The sequence below is a fragment of the Sceloporus undulatus genome, unplaced genomic scaffold (assembly GCF_019175285.1).
Source record: "Sceloporus undulatus isolate JIND9_A2432 ecotype Alabama unplaced genomic scaffold, SceUnd_v1.1 scaffold_12, whole genome shotgun sequence".
NCBI classification, from domain to species: Eukaryota; Metazoa; Chordata; class Lepidosauria; order Squamata; family Phrynosomatidae; genus Sceloporus; species Sceloporus undulatus.
This window is the reverse complement of record NW_024802934.1, coordinates 5,231,083-5,252,301: the sequence shown is the minus strand read 5'-3', so window position 1 is coordinate 5,252,301 and position 21,219 is coordinate 5,231,083. Positions and strand designations below refer to the sequence as shown.

General features: G+C 37.7%; 1 protein-coding gene across 7 annotated transcripts in view; it reads left to right on the top strand.

Annotated features, from left to right (window-relative positions):
* LOC121917206 (HMG box transcription factor BBX-like) overlaps positions 1 to 21,219 on the top strand; it is a 184,931-nt gene that overhangs the window by 80,860 nt on the left and 82,852 nt on the right. For all 7 annotated transcript variants that reach the window (XM_042442958.1, XM_042442960.1, XM_042442957.1 and 4 more), the window contains 2 exons: positions 13,986 to 14,153; positions 15,646 to 15,888. In XM_042442958.1, the coding sequence (XP_042298892.1) occupies positions 13,986 to 14,153; positions 15,646 to 15,888 (411 nt within the window). The remainder of the gene's footprint in view (positions 1 to 13,985; positions 14,154 to 15,645; positions 15,889 to 21,219) is intronic.

Sequence of the window (21,219 nt, the reverse complement as noted above, 5' to 3'; positions counted from 1 at the left end):
TTTTCCAGAAAAATAATATTTTTCTTATGATTACCATTTTAGTAGCCACCCCATACACATCTGTGCTTTTTTTAACATGTTAGGGGCAGCTTGTGAGGCAGTCCAATCTGTATTCTCCCTTTCTTTCTGTTTTGTTGTTCAAGTACTGTATGCTCAATATGGGATTGTGGAGGTAGCTGCTGTTTATCTTGCCTGACAGCAACAAAGAACTACAGTTTGCTAGAACAGAATCACATTCGTTCCCAGTTTAAAATTTCCCAGCTGCTGCAAACTTGCACTGAAATTCTGTGTTTCTGCAGCATTCTTTCACCATCGTCCCAAATGCAGATGCTACTTAAAAGATTCTCACTAGACAGAGGACAAGGGGGAAAGAGTGTAAAAAGACCATTAAAAGGTGTTTATTGGTCAGCACCTTGGTTAACGGAGGTATGCCTATACAGTGGTACCCCGGGATACGAAAGCACCGCCTTACGAAATTTCCGGGATACGAAAAAATCCCATAGGAAAAAACTGTTCCGGGTTACGTTTTTTTTTTTCGGCTTACGAAAAAAATTTTTGGCGCTTTTTCGCACGAAACGCGGCTTTCCAGCACTAGCGCCTATGGCTTTTTCAGGTTACAAAAAAAATCGGGTTACGAACGCCGCGGCGGAACGAATTAATTTCGTAACCCGAGGCACCACTGTACTTTAAAATGTTTGTTCAGTCATACTAATTGATATTTTTCACTGAGAAATGGACTTTTCCTGGATAGTGACTGTGCTCCTAAGTTCTGTTTGTTTTTCTTAATGGAGATGTGATGGCTTGATTTCCCTGTGTACTATATACCATGATTGATATAAGTGTCACAATTTTTACACAGATTCAAGCTTGAAGTCATTGCTTACATGAAAACTGTTCGTTACAATGTTACCCTAAAACAGTGCTTCTCAATTATTTTCCATCTTGCCCCCCTAGGAAGAAGAAAACATTTTGCGCCCCCCGCACGACTGTAAATAGTATTTGCCAAGGTCAAACGAGCCCCCCTTTACGGAGCTTCTCGCCCCCCTTTACAGAGCCTCGCACCCCTCCTGTGGGGCACGCCCCACTATTTGAGAAATACTGCCCTAAAAGGTGGGGGTATGGGAGTTCCCACCAGCAGTGGCAGTGTCTTCTTGAAATTACAACTCAAAAGAAGGCCTGCAAGAGGAGGGTAACTTTGGAGATCTTTTCACCTGTGTATACCAGAAGTAAGAGCAGAGAGACTTCAGTTTCATTGAATAGAAGGGTTTTTACTTAGAAATGTGAAAGAGTGTGTACAAACATACAAAACCAGTGCAGGCTTATGAACCATAAATGTCTAGCAGAAAGAAATGTATTTATATTCTATTTCCTATTCTATTTTATATTCTATTTCATACCCCTCAAGGAGTGCTTGATGTTACCACATGGTGTAACAACGGCTTTCGTAATTTTCCAATGCAATTGACAAAAGGTGCTGGATCGGCTGGTGCCTTTAACTCCAGAGTGATAAAACATTGGTTCAGTTTGAAGTCAATCATTGGAAAATTGGACAGGAAGGGTGAATAGTGACACAGCATGAGGTCAGGTGGCAGTTATGGTCTTTGAGTATTTTTGTGATAGGACTTCCTTTGTCTCCATTGCAAAAGGAAATGCAAAGAGTCGGGGGGAGTGACCAGCATACCCATTTAGTGTTTGTTTTAGTCCTATCTAGTTCTCCCACATGTTCTTAGCACGACTCCTTACATGTGTAACTTCCTAGTCTTCACAGGTCATCATGACCTCTCAAAATATACCTGATGCTAGATAATAATTATGAAACCCTATATCCAGCAGGATGGGTGCAGGGTATGCTGACAATAATGAGGTGTACTGACATGTCCAGCACACTGAATTAATTTCTTTCAGGCCAAATAGTACATTCCTATTTATCTCCTGAAGAGTAAGTCCTGTGGAGTTCAGTAGGAGTTACTCTTAATGTGTGCATGTATAAGATTGTAGCTCAAAGCCTAGTTTCTGTTTTTAATTACCTCTTTTATCAAGTTAGCCTTACAATACCCATATAAGAATAAATTAACAGAATGGATAGTCTGGCTGTCTCTTTGTCATGGGTAAAATAAATCCTCCAAAGCATGAATGGATCTAATTCTGTATCTTTAACAAGAATGTAAAATATGCTGTAATTAAAAGCACATTAGAAACTACTTACAAACAAACCTAAACATTGGGTGACATTAAGCAATATTTGAGTTTTCTTTCAGTACAACAGTGAAATTTATTACAAACTTCCTTTGCATTAACTTTGTGGATTTTATTTCAAATGTCTGTCTTTCTTTTTTGGCCTCACAGCTTTTCAGGGTCCATGTCACCCTTAGTGGGCATATTCCAGAAATGAGCACCTCTTGATCAATACTCTGTGGCAATTCTTAAATAATTAAGAGTTTTCTTATGAGCATGTTACTTAGAAGACAAAAATAAATAAATAAAAATTGGTGGCATATACTTGTGGCCTTGGTAACTATCTGGAGTGGAATTTATCTGGAAATCCCATTATGCTATTCTGAGCTGTTAAGTTGGAATGAAAATTAAATGCAGTTCATGAAAATAGCGCATAGAGAATTCGGTAGCAGCTCCTAAGATTGGGATTATTTGATCACCTACTGAGATGTTTCATCCTTTATGAAAGGTCCATTGGAATATCAAGTGAACAAATCACCCTTTTTGACTTTCATTTGTTAAGAGGAGTGAAAGCAATAATACCCTGTCTGTGGAAATGAGAAACAAGACTTGGAGGAGGGGGGGAAAATCAAGGGAGAGTTTTGCTCAGCTGTTAGTTACTTGTGGCAGTACAATTTATAGTAAATCTCTGCTAGCAAATTGTATTCCATTTGCTCACAGCATGTTCCCCATTAGACCACTAATTCTGTGAAAGTTAGAAATGCTCATTACTAGCTCTCTGCTGTGAAATAGTACAGAATTGATTCACTATCTGACCAGTAATTAGTGCCAAGTAAATGAGCTTTTTTCCTTTCATATTTCATAGGTTAAAATTCTATAACCCAGTTATCCAAGAGCCAAGAACCCAATTAAAATTCTAAGCTATCTAAAGTTTAAATATCTCTTTTCCCCACTAATCAAAACAGCAAGGGAAACCACATGTCAAATCATCAATCCAAAAGATGGACAGCTCAGAGATCTTGCATTTTGCTACTAGCACATTATTTCTCCCAGTCTTTTTGGAAGATACTTAAGTACAGTATCACTGCATTGGTCACACCATCCCTTACTACTTTTGCCTCCAATCAGTCCCTTCCTCATTGTAACCAGGTTCTAGGTCACTTCTCAGCAGAGTGCCACCTGGTAGTCCTCTTGAAGAATGGTGGTCCTATGGAACACATTGGGGACCACATGGAGATGAACTGGGCAATATAGCAAAAGGAAGTCTACTTGTGGTGCTGGATAAAATCCAGTGTTAGTGGTTCAGTCTGCATACTGTTGTCACTAATGGATAAACTCTGTATTTATTTTTATGGAATTGTTTTGTGCTTGTGTCAGCAGATAAGTGCAGAAGTACATAATTCATCTGCTTGATAGTCACTGGTATAATTTCAAGTGTCAAGTATAATCTGTATATTTTTAAAGAATTCTGTCACATTTCACCCTGGAACTCTCTTTTGACAACTTTAGAGAGTGTCTGTCCTAGACTAATCCTCTGGTGATGTTTCACAGTGCTTAGTTTATTATAATATCTGCCTCGTTTTATTGATATCTTCCAGTGTAAGAAGAGTATGAAACAAAAGCAACAACAACAAAAAACCCTAGTTTTGCAAAATATGACTTACATACTTCTGATATAAGTAATGCAGGAATCTTAAACATTTAATAAACAATGTTTGTTTAGTTTAGTTTAGAGAATATTATCCATACTTTTGTATGTTAGTAAAGTTTTTCTTTTCATCCTTTTGTATATTACTTATTATGTATGCCCTTGACAGTTCCTTGATCTTTAAAAAGATTCCAGGGGGAATATGTTGCTTCTAATTTCCTCTCAGTCAGCATATCAAAATGGCTGATAAATCTGATCAAGTCCTTTCAGACTTATGAGTTGGAGCAAGTATAGGAATTCTGCTATTACTGTGCAAGTTTTTCTTCTTTTGTCATTTGCATGTATTAGAGTAATTTATATTTTCTTATATACATGCCTTTTTTAAAGTCAAGTGATAGATTGCATAGAGCTGACATTGTTTCATATTCTTAGCAAAATCCATCTGGTTAATTCAGATTCTATATAACAAGAGCACATCAGTGCTGCTTCCTAAGACCCAAGACTAAGGTCCAAAACACACTGCAGAAATAATACAGTTTGAGACCGCTTTAACTGCCCTGGCTCAATGTTAGGGAATTCTGGAACTGTAGTTTTGTGAGACATTTAGCCTTCTCTTTCAGAGAGCTCTGGTGCCACAATAAACTGTAACTCCCAGGATTCCTTAGCACTCAAACAGGGCAGTTAAAGCTGTCTCAAACTGGATTATTTGTGCATTGTGTTTTGGACCTAAGTCTCCCTTTCCCTGCCTGTAGACTCAATGGGAGGAAATTGAGTTGGACAAACACTTTGCCTAGAAGCTGGCAGTCATCTTTTCCTGCAGCTTTGGAAGCCATGACTTAGCTTCATCCTGTCTTGAGGCAGAGGTGCTGTTCTTCCCTTCCCCTGCCTCTGTAGTCCCATAAAATGATGCAGTCTTGTGACATAGTAGGATTCTTGATGGCTTGGAGGTGGAGGGAGAGAAGCTGGGGAAAAGACAGTGAGTTTGCCCACTGTGAATTTTATCCTAGTGTCCCTGGATTAAGAGTTGGGAAAGTGAACCCATCCAGATGTTGCTGAAATGTACCTCATACCTATCTAAACCAGTAAAGCCAATATTGAGGGATGAAGGAGTTGTAGCCCACTGTCATCTGAGAAGCAACACATCCCTCCTCATCCCTGTTCTTGTGGCAAAATTAAAATAACAAAAACAAATTCAGAGAGTCAATAAGATGTCATATTTAGATACTAGAATGAGAGAATGAAAATAAAGTGTTTAGTTCCCACTCAGACTTAAAACTTTCTGGATGACATGACTCTATCAGCCTGATTTATACTGTTATGAGCATAAATTGGAGGGGGAGAGTTCACTGTCTTACCCTCCCCTGGAGGAGAGGCAAAATTTAAACATAACAGGTTTTTTTGGATGTCATGTACTTTGGCTGATAACACATATACTCAATAAAGGCATAATAGATTGCATAAGGTTCTATTCAGGTGTAAATCCCATGTTGTGTCATGTGTGCTACAATGTTTAGAGGCTTACCAGTAGGCTGCAGAAATAATCCAGGTTGACATCTCTTTAACTGCCATGGCTCAATGATATGGGATTTTGGGATTTGTAGTTCGTTGTAGCACTAGCACTCACTGACAGAGAAGGCTAAATGTCTCACAGAACTAAAAATCCCAGAATCCCAGCATTGAGCCATGGAAGCTAATGTGGTGTCAACCTGGATTATTTCTGCAGTTCTAGTTTGGCTCAAGACTTGAGTTCAGTTTCTCACTTGCATGAAGCTCACTGAATAAGTCAGTCATTCTTTCTTCTTGTACTTAGTAACAATTATTAAGCAGATTTTATAGTTTTTGTGGGGTTTTCGGGCTATGTTGCTGTGTTCTGGAAGTGTTTATTCCTGATGTTTTACCAGCATCAGTAATAAACTCTTCCAGAACACAGCCACATAGCCCAAAAACCCAACAAAAAAAATCTGGATTCTGCTGTGAAAGCCTTCACATAGAATAATTTAGTTGAAGCACAGTTGCTCACACATGGAAGCTGTGGACAGAGAAGTAACAGGAAACAACAACAGAAAGTAAGATGTGGTAAAGATTAAAAGGCATAACTGAAAAAGTAAAAAAAAAACACCATTACATAAAAAGTAAAAAAACAAACAAACAAAAAAACCCCCAAGGATTTGGATGGTTTTAGGAAGGCATTATAGAGGGTTTAGGATGGGTAGCAAGTAATCTGGAAATGAAGAAGGGGAATGATTCTGACAAAATATATGTGAACAGACGTTATAGTCAAAGTATGATAATTTATGCTTGCTTACAACTGAGAAACCTGCTTATTTATTACTGACAGTGTATGGTAGGGAACAGTAAAAAATCAAGAAGTTAAAAAGGGAAATAGATTACTCATATTAATACCTATGAATAAATTCTAGTTTGCCATCATAACACATCATTTAACCTATCTCTCTCCTGAATTAAAGTTTGTACATTAGTGAAATCCTTTCCCCTCCATTCTGTCATAACCGTAGTGAGAAAAATGGATATAATTCTATATTGAATAGAGCTTAAGTTCATATTGCAGGCATTTACCTCCTTTTGATTGAACTGCCTTATTAAAACACTCTAGATACTGAACTGTAAGGGCAACATAAATCACATTTTTATAAAACTAATGAACTAAATAAATTTCAGAAAATATAATCTGCATATTTTGCCCATTCAATGAAGTGGAGTAAAATATTTTACTCAGTTAATTGGATAATTGGGTAATTCACATTCAATCAACCTGGAGACAAACATAAACAGTCATTCATAAGGCAGAGAGTATCAAATAAAGACGATGTCATTGTAAATATCTTCCTTTTGGATTTGAGGAGTACTATTAAATTTCCATTTCCACTTGGTTTTAAGCACCATGTCATTCTGGAAAATTCTCAAGTACAATAGAGTGCTTAGAATCATGCTGGGGGATTACTTATATTCCTTGAAGATTGTCTTAATCCTATTAAAGCTGTGGGTAACAGAATGGTGCCAGTTCTAGTTGGTTGCAAAATAGTAACAAGTTCAGAATGTGTGCCTGCTTGTGTGTGTGCATGCACACACACAAATTGCACTCTAGTTCTTAAACATTTCTCTTCAAACCATTCAATATTCCTTCAGAATAGTTGGATATTTTATAACAACTGCTATATTGACAACAGAAGTGTGAGTATAAACATAAATAAAACATGGGGGCTAAGCTATTTGTCAAGTGATAAATATCCAGTCCATAGCGAAGTAATCTGGCTGTGCTGTGATCATAGTATTCTATATTTGATTTTTGATATTTCCTTTTCATCTGTATTCTGGGTACCTGCCTTGTCCCCAAAAATGTCCTTAGTATCTTACTGTTCTTTCAACTCTTTCCAGTCGTGCACATCTTTTCATTCCACAACATATGAGAAAAGAAAAAAAATATCTAGGGATCTGATTGTAAACTTGTGCTGTATGGAACAAATCCAAGAATAGAAGCACACATCTTGACACTGACAGACTTTCTAGAAGATGAGGTTAGGTTCTTTAGCTGTACTCTCATCTGGCCATAATGTATGACAATCTGTCACTGAACAGATTGTGTTGGATCTGTATGGAAGGTCTCCACATTGTGAAGGGTGGTTCACTTGGAGGGCAGTCATCAAATATCTCTGTTGCATCTCATCTCCTATCTGTTTTCACATGGCAACTGTAATAAGGATACAGAGATGTTCTACAAAGTTAGTCTTAGTCAGCATATTCTTATTATAGTGTACCTACTGGGGAAACTGTTCCTCCAAAAAATGTGGGTGTGATTAGTCTCACTCCTTAAACCACTCCTGCTACACATTTCCATCTGTTCTCCCATACAAAGTTCCTACCTCCTTGACCCTTTCTTTAGTTGTCATAACTAATGGGTGTTTCCATCTTCAATAGTAGTATTCATATCAGATGTTGGAAATTACACCAATGGAACAGTATCTGAGTAAGAATGGGCTCCAGACATCAAAGCCTTCACATTAGTTTGCCTTCAGTTAATTAACCCCCAAATATTTAGATCCGAACCAGAGCCCCTAAAACAATTTCCTTTCAGTTACTGAACCAATTTTATTGGCTATTATAATTTTGGACTAATGCAAGTTCCTTGTTTTGTCCCAGTGATGACTCATTGCAGCCCCAGTGCAAAACATCAAGTGAAAGAAAGTGAAGCAAACATTTAACATCCATGCACGTTTAGCAACAGAGTACAGTTCCCTTCCCAAGCTTCTGTGGTTAGATGTCTTAGGCTTGTCTATACTTGCCCCTGGTGCATTCTGGCCCTAGAATTCCCCTGAATTCACTCTTTATCTTGGGCTCTCTTCCCCAGTGACCATGGGTGGCTACTTTCCCACATAGTCACATGGCAGTTCTGCTGAGGTAGGAATGATGTACCCAGCCATACTATCAATGCTAGGCACCTCATTCTTGTCTCCGAGTGACTTGTGTCCACAGTAGCAGCACTAGGCAATGAAAAAGGACCACAAATGAAAAGGCAGCCACCTGTAATTATTGAAAACCTTCAAAAACTCACAGCAAAAGGTGCATTTTTGAAATATGGTTAAGAAAGCCTTAGATCAGGTGTGGGTGCCATGAAGACAGTCTGGACCCGATTTAGGGTTTTGGCCCTGCATCCTGTAAGCAGGATGCAGTGAGCCAGTGGGAAATTAAGGGTAAAACACCCATGTAGGCAAGGTCTTAGTTTTTCTGGTAAACAAATGGAACCATAGTTTTTTTTTAAAAAAAATATGCAGGTAGAAAGGTACTAGTGTGTGAGCTATCCAGTTTATTACACTAGCTGTTATACATATGACTTACCTGCAATTTGCTCTCAGCTCTCAGGGAGTAAGTTAGGCCCCATACAGACAGGCCAAAATAAAGCTGCTTCGGGACACTTTGGAGGTATGCTGTTTAAATGTTGCTTGCGTCCAAAGAGTCCGGAAGTCGTGCCAAAGCCACAATACCGTCCTAAGGAATGGAGCGTGGCTTTGGCGCAGCTTTTGGACTCTTAGGACGCATGCATCATTTAAAGAGCATACTTCCAAAGTGACCCGAAGCGGCTTTATTTTGGCGGTCTGTATAGGGCCATAGTTCCCTGAAGTCATAGCTGCTGATTAAGAGCCACTGAGACACAAAAAAGTAAATACAGAAGGCATTGATTCATACGATGAGAAGTTCTGTAATGACTGGATCTGTTTAAAGAACAGGAATAAGAATAAGCAATACTGTACTCTAAACAGAGGGATGTAAATAGCGGACTTCTCCAAAGTGAGATGGGTGCCTTTTAATCTGTTCATAAATATTTGGGGTTAGCAGTAGCCAAATTTGCCAATTCTACCAAATTACTTACAATGTTTAGAACAAAAATGGATTACAAAGTGCCCCAAGAGGATTGCACCAATCCAGGGGAGAGTGAAAAACATTAAAACGAGAAGTCAGATACCTGTACAGCAGAAGTGTAAAGTGATAGACAGCAGAATAAAATAATAATAATAAATTTAACATATACACTGATAGGACCTGACTGGCCAAGAAAGAGAACATGAGGTTGTTGTGAGTGGTTTTAACGGCAATGTTGACAAAGTACTAAGGGGAAGGGGGGGGGGAATTCCATGTTAATCATAATTAGAAAAGATAATTAAAGAAACACTGCCAATATCGTAATGCAGTTAAACACATCTGTAGTATGAGAACCCTTGGAATACAGTGGTCACTGCAGGCTTGAAGGAAAATACTTCAGAACTGGAACTGGTTCTGGTTCAAAAAAGGAGAAACCAAAATTGTCAATCAGCTGAAGCAACCTATGAATGAGGAAAGGTTGCAATGCTTGTGACACTGTAGTATGGAGAAAATTAGAGGAAGTGAAGACGTAATCAAGGGTATAAAATTAAGCATGATGTAGAGAAAGTGAACAAGGAGAATTTATTCTTCCTCCCTAGGCTGGCCATATGTACTGTTTAAACTGGTCAGTACCATTTTTTCATAACTTCAGACTGTCCCATCATTTTAGTATAAATGTCAATTTAGTCCCATTTTCATTAAAAAAAATGTCATGTTACATTGCAAAAATGGTTTGAAGATTCCTGTGGTTGTCAAAAAAAAAATGTGTCATGGAATGTGAGAAACTGTTGAAAGACTGAAATTTGCTGTGTAAGATTACTTCATTGGAGGACTATTTATGGTATAGTTGTGGTGAAATACAGTTCTGCTCTATATCTACCTAAATTTTTGTATCTGTTCTGTCACTGAAGAAAAATTAGCTCAGTAAGTTCACATAATAAAATTTCTGTTACTATTCTCCTTTTTTCATGAATATGGAATATTACATAACCCTATCATGTTTTTACCATCGCATTGTCCCTTTTTTGTCTTACTAAAATATAGTCAGTCTATTCCTCTCTCTAAATATGAAGGCTGAATGATTGGAGATTCAGGACAGATAAGAATAAATGTGATGTTCTCCTGACCAAAATGTTGACAGTCTTGCTATTCTTGAGTTGAAAAGCAAAGCCAAAGAGGCATCCAAAGAAGGAAGCATTGTAGCTAAAGGGTAACATCAACTATCTGTACATAGATTGATTACATGCATAATCTCAGTACAACAAAGTTGCACATTTTAGTACTCTCTGTAACTTCATAATTGAACAGCTAATCACTGAACTGACTAGTAGTGATGTGCCTTCAAGTAGTTTCTCACTGAAAGTGACCTTAAAGCAAACTTATCCTGGACTTACTCGAAAGTGCTGCTGGCCAGAACTTAGTGCAAAATATGAGCACTGTTTAACCAACTGGACATAGTGACTTAATTGCTGTAAATTTTTGTTTGTAAGTGTATGGAAATGTGACTCAAACACCAACATGATTGACTGCAAAGAGGAGGCCTCTCTAAAATGAGAGAGGTTGTAAAAAACATATGTAAAGGAAGGTTCAAATATTTTTGAAAATCTTTTGGTGTTTCACAAAAGTACAATAATGGAGGCTCAAGTGGAGATTGTACTGAAGGCCAAGAAAAGTAGTACAGTCTTGTTAACAAGCATTGACTGGAAAAATATTAGGACAGACTTTCCGGAACTGGAAGTCATGCCCAAATGAGAAAAACAAAAAGGAGCACAAATTGCACAATGAACTGTAAGCGGAAAATACATGAGGCAAAGGGAGATTTTGAGGATCTATTGCTAATAACATCAAGACCAACAGTAAGGAGTACTTTAAATGCTCTAGACACTGAAAACTTGGTAGGAGTGCAGCTGGCGCATTGGATGACAGCAAAATACAAGGATGATAAATTGCAAATAAGCTACGGTATATGGAATGTTTTAATTCTCTGATGCTTGTGTGGTAGGAGATTTGAGACAAGTAAAAGGGACTTCTTTTTCATACAATACATACATAACTAAAATCTGCTACCTGAAGATGTAGTGATGGCCACCACTGTATCCAGACTTAAGGGGAATGGGACAAATTAATGGAAGACAAAGTTTTCAGTTACTAGTAGTCATAGGAGTTTATCACACGTGAGGAATTTCTCTTAATTTTGAATGAAAAGAAAGTGGGGCCAGAACGCATTTACGTGAATTCGCTAGTTCAGCGAATTTACATTAATGCGAATTGCGTTCAAACTGGCTTCCCATTGCCCGAAATTAGCATGCCATTGTCCGAATTTGCGTGTGATCACCTCTCACGCAATAATGTGAAACCCCATGATTGCGCTCGGACTGACTTCCCATTGCCCAAAATTGCATGTGGTAGTCTATCACACAATAACGTTAAACCCCATGATTGCGTTCAGATTGCCATTGGATTATACTTCCAATTTCCCTTGTCTGATAACGTCCATAGAGGTTTTGTATTACCTCTATCCAGCCTCTGTACACAGCTGCTGGAAAACACAAGCGGAGGAATGCCGTTGCCCTTCTTGTGGTATCTAGAAGCAACTGGCTGGTCACTGTATGAGCCCAAGCATAAACAAGATAGGCCTTTGATAAATCTAATTGTTTTGTCCTCTTAACAGCTTCAGTTAGCAGAATAGGAAGGGGACATTCCTCTACTCCCTGTTGCCCCCTCAAAATCTGATCCAATGTGTTGAAAGATTGTGGGAGGGGAACTTTCAGGGCATTCCAGAAGGCAGAGTCTTTGTGCAAATCTACTTTTATGATTTTGAATTTGATAGAAAACCAGAGTATTCAAAGAAGTACCCAGAGGTTAGCCAGTGTTAACTGTGTTAACACTGACAAACTGAAAAATTATATTACTGTTAGACTTACCATTTTACTAATCAGGTGTGCTTTTTTTTCTTATTTTTGAGAAAGGCATGAATGCATGCACTTGCATACACACAAATCCGGCTTATAGGCTAAACAGACAGTTTTAAAAGACACAGTATGTGCTACAGATAATTAATAGTTTTATGGTAATATAATGTTAATATGTCAAAAGGCTTTCAATTAAAATTGCATAGGCAATTAAATGATACAAAAATAAAGGTGGTAGTACAAGGTGGAGACAGTTCCTAGGCAACAGAAGCGAGAAAGTGTTTTCCTTGTTTCTATCTGAGAGTTTAAAAATGAGTTTTCTAATACTCATTTATGAAAGCACCAACTTCCCAAATTCATGGTGCTAAGGAACTGGCAAAACCACCTCTGAGCATTCCTTGCCTAAGGAAACCCTATGAAGTTAATGGAATAACCATAAGTTGACAGGTGACTAGAAGGCACATACACATTACTTCGTGACCCGTTTTTTCTGAACGAGCTCTGTTATGTATCTTTGCTGAAAGTTTTTGCAGGAATACTTAATCAGTTGTTCATGTCTTAAATCATATGTTGATATCTAATGCCAAAGGTCCTGAGGGGACATGGACTGTGATTTCCCTAATGCCATTAACAAGGTCAGTAGGTACTGAGGCTCTTTGCTCCACAGGGATGAATTACAACAGCCAAAAAAGTAACAAAAATAACAATCAGCTGTGCACAGGTGTCATCTGTGAAACAGTATAAATAAATTAGAAATGCCAAATATTAAAATATTTATTTTGTTGTTTACATGCAATATTAAAGTGTTAGATTTTTACTGAGAATGAGTGTCCCAATTCCTGTGTTGCATAAAGTGGCATTTGCTATACTTCTTAATGTATGAATCCAAACCAAACTATCACATGCCATTATCTGACAAAAGCCATTTCCACTTTAAATAACAAGACAGTGTTATTTGCAAAACAACAAAAAAGGGAGTTTCTGGTCTAGCTCTCCAAGAAATAACTGAAAGGTAACATTGTAAAGTTTGACATATATCTTTCAGAGAACTTTCATTTCCTTTGTAGCTGGCTGAAATTTGAATATTCCTTTGAATAAAACTATAGTGCAAACACCTTTCATCTAGTCCAGGAAGTGCAGCTGCAAAGGGTGTGGAGGATATTTCCCCCCTGTGCCTCCCCAGAGGAGGCGCTGGTCTTCCTTCCACAATTGGAAGTAATGTGACTTAATTTCCAGTTGCATTTGGTGGGTTTTTAGATGATGGGGGAGAAATGGTTAGAGGTCATAATGAAGCGTAGAGGTTCAGGGCAGTTTGGAGTAAAAAAAAGTTGCCTGTGAACAAAACATTTTTAAAAATGGAGAGCTTAGGAGGGCACAAGACGGGGGGTTGCTATACTATCTACCTTATATATATCTACTAACATAGAAGCATACTGTGGCCTGCAGGATTTATCTATTCATACATCATAGTAGAATTTCATCTTTCAGTATCTTTTTTGTGGCATACTGAAAATGGAGCCCTGGTGGCACAGTGGTTAAATGCCAGTACTGTATTGCAGCCACAATGTTGTGAGATTGATCCGAGGGATCCTAGGTTGACTCAGCCTTCCATCCTTTCGTAGGTTGGTAAAATGGGAACCCAGCTTATTGGGGATAGTTACTTTACAGATTGTAAACCGCTTAAAGAGTGCTGAGATCACTATTAAGTGGTATAGAAATAGAAATGTTATTGCTATGCTACTGTCTATTGAGGATACAGATTAAAAGCATCACTTACAGATATTACTTGGGAAATTGGTCAGAAATATATGTGTTTTTAATACAAGCAGTTTTAAATGTTTAGTAATTCTCTGTCCCCCCCCCCCCCCCCCCAGGTCACAGTAATGAAAGGCAGCAGTAGGAATAAAGACCATTCAACAGACGGAGAGGGGACTGGAAAGCGACCAAAGAGAAAGTGTCTTCAGTGGCATCCGCTACTTGCAAAGAAGATTATTGACTTTTCTGAAGAGGAGGAGGAAGACGAGGAAGAAGAAGATATTAAGGTAGAGGTATCACATCAAAAAGTATGATATCTTCTAGAAAATTGTGTGCTCTACAAGCCTTTCCAAAGCACTTGTGGCTATCAAGTCCATGAATTACAAAAGGCTTTTCTAAAACCTAGGTAACAAAGCAGTGGCATATGCAAAAGGTTTTTCTAATCTATACAGTTGTATAGTGCCTTAAGGATGAAATAAGGTGGCTCATGCTCTGTGTCTTTGCAGTCCAGCATCTTCTTTTTAGCACTAGCCAGCCAGATGTTTGAAACATCCACAAGCAGATCATGAAAGCTCCCATTTAGCTATGCAGAAGCTGGTATTCAGAGGCATGTTTCTTATCATCATGGAAGACCCTAGTTATCATAGTGGTATACTAGGGTAGGCAACAGCGATTCACAGTCTGCATGTAGACCCTCAGGAACAATAACTGTAGCCCCACTACTACCAATGGCTAAAATCAATTGAATAAGTCCCATCTACTCTTAAAGGACCATGATAGATAATTTTGCAGACTTTTCTTCCATCCTACAGCTATTGAAAACCTGGAGGGACTCCCCTCCCCCCCTACACACACACAATGGAATTGACTTCCAGGTGGCAAATGACTTCTTGGTTTGAAATAGCCAGAGCAGCCCAAAACCTGGTGAATGTCTACTCTCCATGGTCACTAGAGAGTCTAGGGGTACCTTTTCATTTTTTTAAAAATATATAGGGGTGATGACTTTCCTGTGGAAGGCGTGTAATCCTCATACCTGAGAACTTGCCAATCTTGGTACAGGTAGAACTATAGGTAAGATCTTTGTTCTATGCATTTGTTTGATACCCTGTTCAGGCCATATTAGTTAGTAGCCAATGCCATACATCTCTGCAGCAAACCTCAAAAGTTAATTATATTTTGTGGAAATTAACATAATTTATATTGCTTTTTATTTTTAAATTCCTTCTGTTTATTTAATACCTTGTTTATTTAATACCTTCCTTCATTGCTCAAGGCTACAAACACTAATAAACTGAAATAAACAAACTACAGGTGTACATCCTGGAAAGGAAATAAAGCCACTTGAGTATGGCAAGTTTAAACACAAATTAGTACAGATCCATAAAGCCATGTCCCAAAAGCCATTCCAAACAGGTAAATTTATATCAACTAATGGAAGGACATTAATTTGAGTTTGTGTGCATATGCTCACATGTATGAGAATGAGGAAGACAGAAGGAGACTTTTGCAGGGTAGGGCACTCGATGTGGCCTGATTTGTTTAACTAATTCTTGTATATTGGTAGATCATTTTCTCAATAGAATCTGTCATTTTTCCTGTGCCTGGTTGTTTCTGAGTTTAAGTGATGATTGATGTGCTCAAAGATTCTACTAAACAAACCACTCCAGATACAGAGTATTTGCAAGTTTTATGCTGAATCTCAATTTAGATTTTGGAATGATTAGCTAGTGGGTGTGACAAGAAGTACTTGTCAGTGACATTCTCTGTATATGTAAATAGGTCCATCTTCTTAGCACTGATGGTCTTGAGCACGATGCAGACGAAACAGAAGATGAAGAATCTTCAGAGCAACGAGCTCGCAGGCCAATGAATGCATTCCTTCTCTTTTGCAAACGTCACCGCTCCCTTGTACGGCAAGAACACCCCCGTCTGGACAACCGTGGCGCTACCAAGATACTGGCAGACTGGTGGTCTGTTCTAGACCCTAAAGAAAAACAAAAATACACAGACATGGCCAAGGAGGTATATAGTGACATTATCACTTATAGACTTGATGTTGCTTCTCTTATATATGTTTTATTGCTCGTATTTTATGTTTAAAAACACCATAGTACTCTATGTTTCTCCTCCTGTTCTTTCTTCATTAGTTTGATTATGATTACCATGATTATTAGTCCGCTTCTTTGTCTTTCCAAACATTTCTGGGAATTCCGCCACCCTCCATTCTGGATTAATCAGGCTGTCATGGAATAGAGGTTGGTGACGGAGGAAGGATTTGGGCTCAGATAAAACTGTGTAAAAGTATACAGTGTGTGTGTGGGGCTCAACCTTGGCCAGTTTGTAGAAAAATAAAAAAATTCTTGTTATTATAGCAATAATACAATAATTGCTATGTTCTCCATTATATGTTACATTAAATGTCTTAATTATTAATACTTATTATGTGCTCTCTCTTAATTCTCAAAGCTTAAATAATTTTATTTAAATAAAAAGTAGGAATAGCAAAGTTTTGGTTGAGAAAAATCAAGATAGCTTCCTACTTTCAGGAGAACAACTACTCCCATTTTAAAACCAGATGATAGGGTGGCAAATGTGCTATTTCAGAAGCAGAACTATTTTATTTTCTAAGGTTTTAAATTCAAAATGACTACCACTGAATGAAATAGACCGGGAGGGTGGATATATTTTAATTAAGGAATTCTTTGAGGGTTGCTATTTGCTGATAATACACTCTAAATTCTAACTAGCTTTTTCTTTTTAAAATATTATAAAACACCACCAAGTTTAGGAAGTTACCCTTTTAACTCCTTGTGATTTGACCTGTGCAGCAAATCAGTGACTCAATGAATAGGCTGCTAGAGATTCAGCTAAAAACTAAAATAGAATGCTCTTTCAGTAAGCTATTTAAACACTGCAGTTTTACAGATTTAAATCTAGACCTTCAAAGAATCAAACAAGAATCCAGACATCCATGTTTTATTAAATTAGACACTACTGTCTATAGTTATATGAAGATAACACCTATCACAAGCATCACACATTTTCATGCTTTAATTCTCTCCCCCCACCCCACCCCAGTGCATACTGTGATGCCCAACCTTTTTGGATCAGTGAACACACACAGAAAATACAGTTCAGTGTAGTGATTAGCATTTAGGTGGAGTGATCTGGGTTCCCATTCTTGATACAACTTAAATTTACACTATGGCTTTATGAAAGTCACAATTTAAGGCCTACCTTACAAGAGTATTATTAGTATAATATGTGGGTGTATTGGGCATAGTCCAAATCCATGTATTCCCCCCTGAACTCAGTGGAGAATACAGATGTCCCATTCAGTTATACAGCTATTGTTTTTAAAGACAAAGGGGACTCATTTTAAGCAACTTTTGTACCACTGTGTTACTTGGTCGTAACATATGGCCTTCCAGGTATTGTTGCACTACAAGTTCCAGCATCCCCTAGCTGGTGTAGCCAGTGTTGAGAAATGCCAGGAGCTACAGTACAACAACATCTGAATCATGGAAGCTGTGCTACTTGAAGGTACACACACACACACACACCTTGCAATCTCTTTAGCTCCTGGAGCTTATGATCTAAGATGGCCCCAGAAAGCACCAGGCAGGCTAGACCACCAAAATCCACTGGGTGACCTTGGGCACTGTCTCAACTTCAGAGGAAGGCAAAGGCAAATTCCCTCTGAACAAATCTTGTCAAGAAAACCCTGTGATAAGTTTGCATTAAGGTTGTCATAAGTCAGAAATGACTTGAAGGCACACAACAACAACAAAGCTAAACTTATGTGAGAGACAGGCTCAACTGCACTCCCTGCTGCTTAAATACTCAGCTTAGTATTAGAGCAATAAAACCATCCAGAACATAAAATTTCCAATGGACGTTACTGCCCTGTTAGTTCATTTGCAAATAAACCATCTGAAGATTCCCACACCTGGCCTGAGAAGGTGACAAATTTCTCAGCTCGTAAATAGAAATTTAACAGGTTCAAGAAAACAAAAATCTATGTTTACCAAACTTCAAGGAATGTTTGTCACATCCCTATTCACAACTATGCTAACAGGTTTTTTTTTTTTGCCTTATTAGCATCATGTTGTAAGTTAAATTAAGTCAAATTAAACAGTACAAAAGCAGTAAATAAGACCCAAAATCAATTAATTAAAATGTCCTCACCTCTAGCATCTAAAAGATAGCAGTGCTGGGATCAGGTGAACCTCTCTGAAGGAGAACATTCTGTACTAGGGGTGCCACAACTACAAAGCACTGCAGATGCATCCAGAATGGCAATATGGGATAACATCTATCAGACTTTAATATGATTCCTTGTTAACTGAGAATAATCAGAGGGTTTTCTTTAATTTGATAGCAAAGTAAAATGAAATACAATAGATAACTAGAAAGTAGAATTACATATAATTTTATAAATTATACATAATCTTTAACTTTTGCTCGTGATGAATTAAACTTTAGTTCAAGATGGAAATTTTAAAAATCCCCAGATACATTTTCCCTCTTTTAAGTAATAACTCAGCTATGTTCACAGCAGAAGAAGAATAATGGTTGCATAGCACTCCTGTGAAAAATGACAGATCAGGAACAGCTAATAGTAGTGTGTTCAAAACCCTGCCTATAATGTTATAGTACCATTTGCTTAGTTCCTGAAAGCAAGACTTGCATTCTCTGTTGAAAAGAAACAATATAGCCAAGCATGTTCATAGAACCATTCATTCCAAGAAGGTATGTGAGACATGCAATTAAGTATATAATTTTTATTCTTTCTGTAGTTTGGGGTTGTAGCAGCAGTAATTAGCAATATAACCTTGGCACTGGGCCTCTTTATCACACTTCTTGAAGAAGTGGTGAAGAAAATACATATAAATAATACTTTTATTTTCATTTTATGAAATGCTTCATTTTAATAATAATATAACTTTATTACAGTTGTCCAAACATAACATGTAGCTTAGTGCAGCTCCCATATAATGTGCATCTAAACTAGTTCTCACATTCAGCATATCTGCCAACAAAAAAGATCTTGGAACCTTTCCTGGCTTTTCAGACTTTGCCAGTGGGAGACAGTCACATATTACACAGTTTCGTCTGATGATTCTAAGCCTTTGGTCCAAAACACACTGTAGAAATAATTCAGTTTGAGACCATTTTAACTGCCCTGGCTCATTGCCAAGGAATCTTGGGAATTGTTTCACAAAACCACAATTCCTAGAATTCCCTAGCAGTTAAAGTGGTCTCAAACTGAATTATTTCTACAATGTGTTTTGGACCTTTATCTTTAAATATCATTATGAAATTATGATAATTAATTAATTGTTGGTTAATCTGATGTAACATAAAATTGTAATAGAGAAAGAAAAAGTTTCATTCCAATGGACCAAAAAAAACCTGGATGTATATTAGACTAGAGGGAGATAAAAAGAAACAGGAACAGCTCCATTATGCCTTGGTCCAGCAGCTGAAGAAAGCCATTGCTGTGGCCTCTAGAGGGAGAGAAGAACAGGCAGACAAAGTTCCATCAAGCCTAGATCCTCCCTCCAAATGATGATGAAAGGCCCTTCTTCCATATTCCAGCTACCAGTTATGTGTCCTTAGCAATCAGCATCTACGGAACGTAATCCCTTTGCCCATTGACATCTCATTTTCCTTCTGTATCATGTTGTTTTTTTAGAACCTAAAATGCTGTGTGCACTGATGGTGCTACATAAATTGATGATGGTGATGATGATGATGATGATGACGACGATGACACCCAGAATCTTGTATCGGCTACTTAGCTAATACTAAGTAACTTCTTCTTCCATGTCCCCCCCTCCAAACCTGACAGAAATGTCACTGAACCTTGCTCTGATTCCTGTTAAAGTAGATTGTGGAGGGAGCTATGATTGTGGCAATAGTGTCAAAATTGTGACTGAGTAGTGTTTGTGAACATGAATCAGTTACCTAGGTTTATTAATCTCTTTAACTGTTTCATATTTGTAATTACCACTTAAACATGATTTTAACACTGGTACAGGATTCTGGCTAATAATAACAGTAGTGATGGTGATGATACACTCTGTTCAATTGCCCTCTTCAATAAAAATACGAATTTTGTCTGAATTTTGAAGTTTCTGATGGTATTTCGTAGTAGTATTATCCAGATTTTCTAGCCCACATTTTCATTTGTTTAGTATGAAGTTAATATTCACTCTCAATACATAAGTAAAAGTTGAGTCACTGATCCCTTATGTTTCTGTAACTTCTCAATCTTTGTAGTTGGTCCATAGAGTCATACAGTACATTGTCATACATAGAGGATGTGGTAAAATGTTACAATTTATATTCTTGTAACTACTATGATTGTATTCAGTGACTGGTGTGACCAAGATAGTATAAGGTCTAGAAGCTGAGCCCTGTGTGGAATAGCTTAATGAGTTGGGTATGTTTAGCTTTGGTGAAGAGAAGGTAGAGAGTTGACATGATAGCCATCTCTACACGAAGGGATTTCATGTAGATAGAAGACGGGATGTGCTTGTTTTCTGCTGCTCCAGAAACTGGTGCTGCATCTGCACTGCAGAAATAATCTAGTTTGACACCACTTTAATTGCCATGGCTTAGTGGGAACTGTAATTTTGGGAGACATTTACGGCTTCACTGTCAGAGCTTTGGTGCCATAACAAACTACAAATCCCAAATTTCCATAGCATTAAGCCGTGGCAGTTTCTTCCGTGCAGATGCAGCCAGGAACACAAACCAATGGATTCAAATTACAAGTAAAGAAATTTCACCTAAAAATTAGGAAGAACATGTTCACTGTAAAAGCTATTTGAGAGTGGAATAGACTATCTTGAAGAGTGGTGTACTCTCCCCTTTTGGAAGTCTTTAAACAGAGGTTAGATGGGCATCTTTTGGGAGTATTTTAATATGTATTTCTGCACAGCAGGGGGTTGCACTTGATGACACTTGTGGTTCTTTCAATTCTATGATTCTGCTTATTTTACATACATTTTTTGTTTAACCTGTGATTATACAGTTTGAAACATAGTTAAAATGGAATGTGATTTATCTAATCTAGATGCATCTTTTTCTTCCCCTTTTCATATTATTATATTCTTATTATTATTAAACTTTATTTCTATAGCACTGTAATTATACACAGCGCTGTACAAAGTCGGTAAAATTAGAGTAAATAAAAGCCTGCCCAAGGCGTACATTCTAAGATATAAAAATTAAAAGAGGACCATATAGAAAGGAAAAAACAGATTAAAAACATCAAATATCAAACAAATCACATCATATCAAATATTGTCAGACAGCCAGATAACAATCACAAATTCCCTGAGA